Below are 1,770 nucleotides of genomic sequence, written 5' to 3'. Positions count from 1 at the left end.
CCAGAAGATGTTTGGCCTTGAGACGTTTCAGTTCGACGTGTCTTCCATCGTGGGTTTTAGACCCACGCTCGTTGGGAGGTGTTCCACGTCACCCGTCTCCTCTGATCACATGAGGCACATGCAGGACTTCTGAAAGGTGTCGCGGGCATCGATTTCAAAACATTTCAAAGATGTGTTTAACATTTAGTTGCTGTGACATTTAATCTGCTGTTTTAGGAATACCGGCTTTGCGTTCTTTTGGGGGGTTTGTTTGTTTTTACAGACATCACTCTGTTTTTATTGGTTGTACATGACGTCCCAGCTTTGTGCATCACAGAGTTATAACTCCACTGACATCTGATCTGTGTTTGTACCTCCAGACCTCCCACAGGAACGTGTCTGCATGGAGGAGGAGCTTCTCGCTGAGCAGAGGAGCTCCAGTCTGGACCAGGAGGACCCAGAGCCTCCACAGATGAAAGAGGAACAGGAGGGACTCTGCACCAGTCTGGACCAGGAGGACCCAGAGCCTCCACAGATGAAAGAGGAGCAGGAGGAGCAGTGCAGCAGTCAGGAGGGAGAGCAGCTGGGACTGAAGCAGGAGGCTGATACGTTCATAGTGACTACTGTTGATGAAGAAAGTGACCAGAGTGAAGCAGACTCCAACAGGGAGCAGCTCCTCTCTCACAGCTCTGCTGTGGCTCAGAGTCCAGATCAGGAAGGACGGAAGCATGTAGACTCAGAATCAAGCAGAAGTTCAGAGCTGAAGCCAAACAAGAGACGTGACAGAACCAGCAGCCACAGAGACACTGTGGACAGCTGTCCCATGTCGGAGGGCCGCGGTGACGGCGGGACAAAGACTTTAACGTGTGACTTTTGTGGAAAAGCCTTTAAGCATAAGTCCAATCTGAAGATACACCAGAGGATCCACACGGGCGAGAAGCCGTTCACTTGTGAGACATGCGGGAAAAGTTTCAGCCAAAGTAATCATTTGATCGTTCACATGAGAATCCACACGGCTGAGAAACCATACTCATGTAGCACCTGTGGTAAGCGATTTCCTGACCCCTCAGCGTTTAAACGGCACACGGCCATCCACACAGGTGAGAAGCTGTACACCTGCAGCACCTGTGAGGTGAGTTTCAGCTACAGCCAGTCCCTGAAAGTCCACATGAGAACGCACACGGGTGAGATGCCCTACCTTTGTAACATCTGTGGGAAAAGATTTAGTCACCTTTCAGCTTTCAAAGCACATACGGCAGCTCACACGGGGGAGAAGCTGCATTCTTGCTCCACGTGTGGGAAGAGTTTCAGCCAGAGTGGGGACCTGAAAGTCCACGTGAGGATCCACACGGGCGACAAGCCGTACGCTTGTGACACCTGCGGAAAAAGATTCTCTTCCACATCAGCACTGAAAAGGCACACGGCAACCCACACAGGAGTGAAGCTGTATTCTTGTGAAACATGCGGGAAGAGCTTCAGTCAGAGTGGTAATTTAAAAGTCCATCGGAGAATTCACGCAGCTGAGAAGCTGCTGTCCTGAAACATCTGTTGGAAAAGTAGTCTGGTAGCTTGAAACATGTTCAGTGCTCTTTAAAAGTTGAAGGTTTGGCCCTTGTGTTGCTTTTCAGTGTTAAATCATGGTCTGTTTAATCTGACTTCTGCAAAATAATGTCAGTTAATAAAAAACTAAAGTCAAACCCTTGATTCCAGAAGTGTTCACCTCCTTCTAGTCAGAATTTATTTCTGTTTGCTTCGGCTCATTGTCTCGATGGAAAACAAGTCTTCTCCATC

General features: G+C 48.9%; 1 protein-coding gene across 1 annotated transcript in view; it reads left to right on the top strand.

The window, feature by feature from the left end:
• The window catches only part of LOC103365707 (zinc finger and SCAN domain-containing protein 2-like), a 3,952-nt gene extending 2,276 nt beyond the window's left edge, over positions 1-1,676 (top strand). The window contains exons 3-4 of the mRNA XM_008293218.1: positions 360-439; positions 506-1,676. Of these exons, the coding sequence (XP_008291440.1) occupies positions 360-439; positions 506-1,519 (1,094 nt within the window). The 3' untranslated portion in view covers positions 1,520-1,676. The remainder of the gene's footprint in view (positions 1-359; positions 440-505) is intronic.
• The last annotated feature ends 94 nt before the right edge of the window (positions 1,677-1,770 follow it).

Source organism: Stegastes partitus, unplaced genomic scaffold (genome assembly GCF_000690725.1).
Source record: "Stegastes partitus isolate 25-593 unplaced genomic scaffold, Stegastes_partitus-1.0.2 Scaffold865, whole genome shotgun sequence".
Taxonomy (NCBI): domain Eukaryota; kingdom Metazoa; phylum Chordata; class Actinopteri; family Pomacentridae; genus Stegastes; species Stegastes partitus.
Note: the sequence above shows the minus strand (reverse complement) of the source record. Positions and strands in the feature narration are given on the sequence as shown.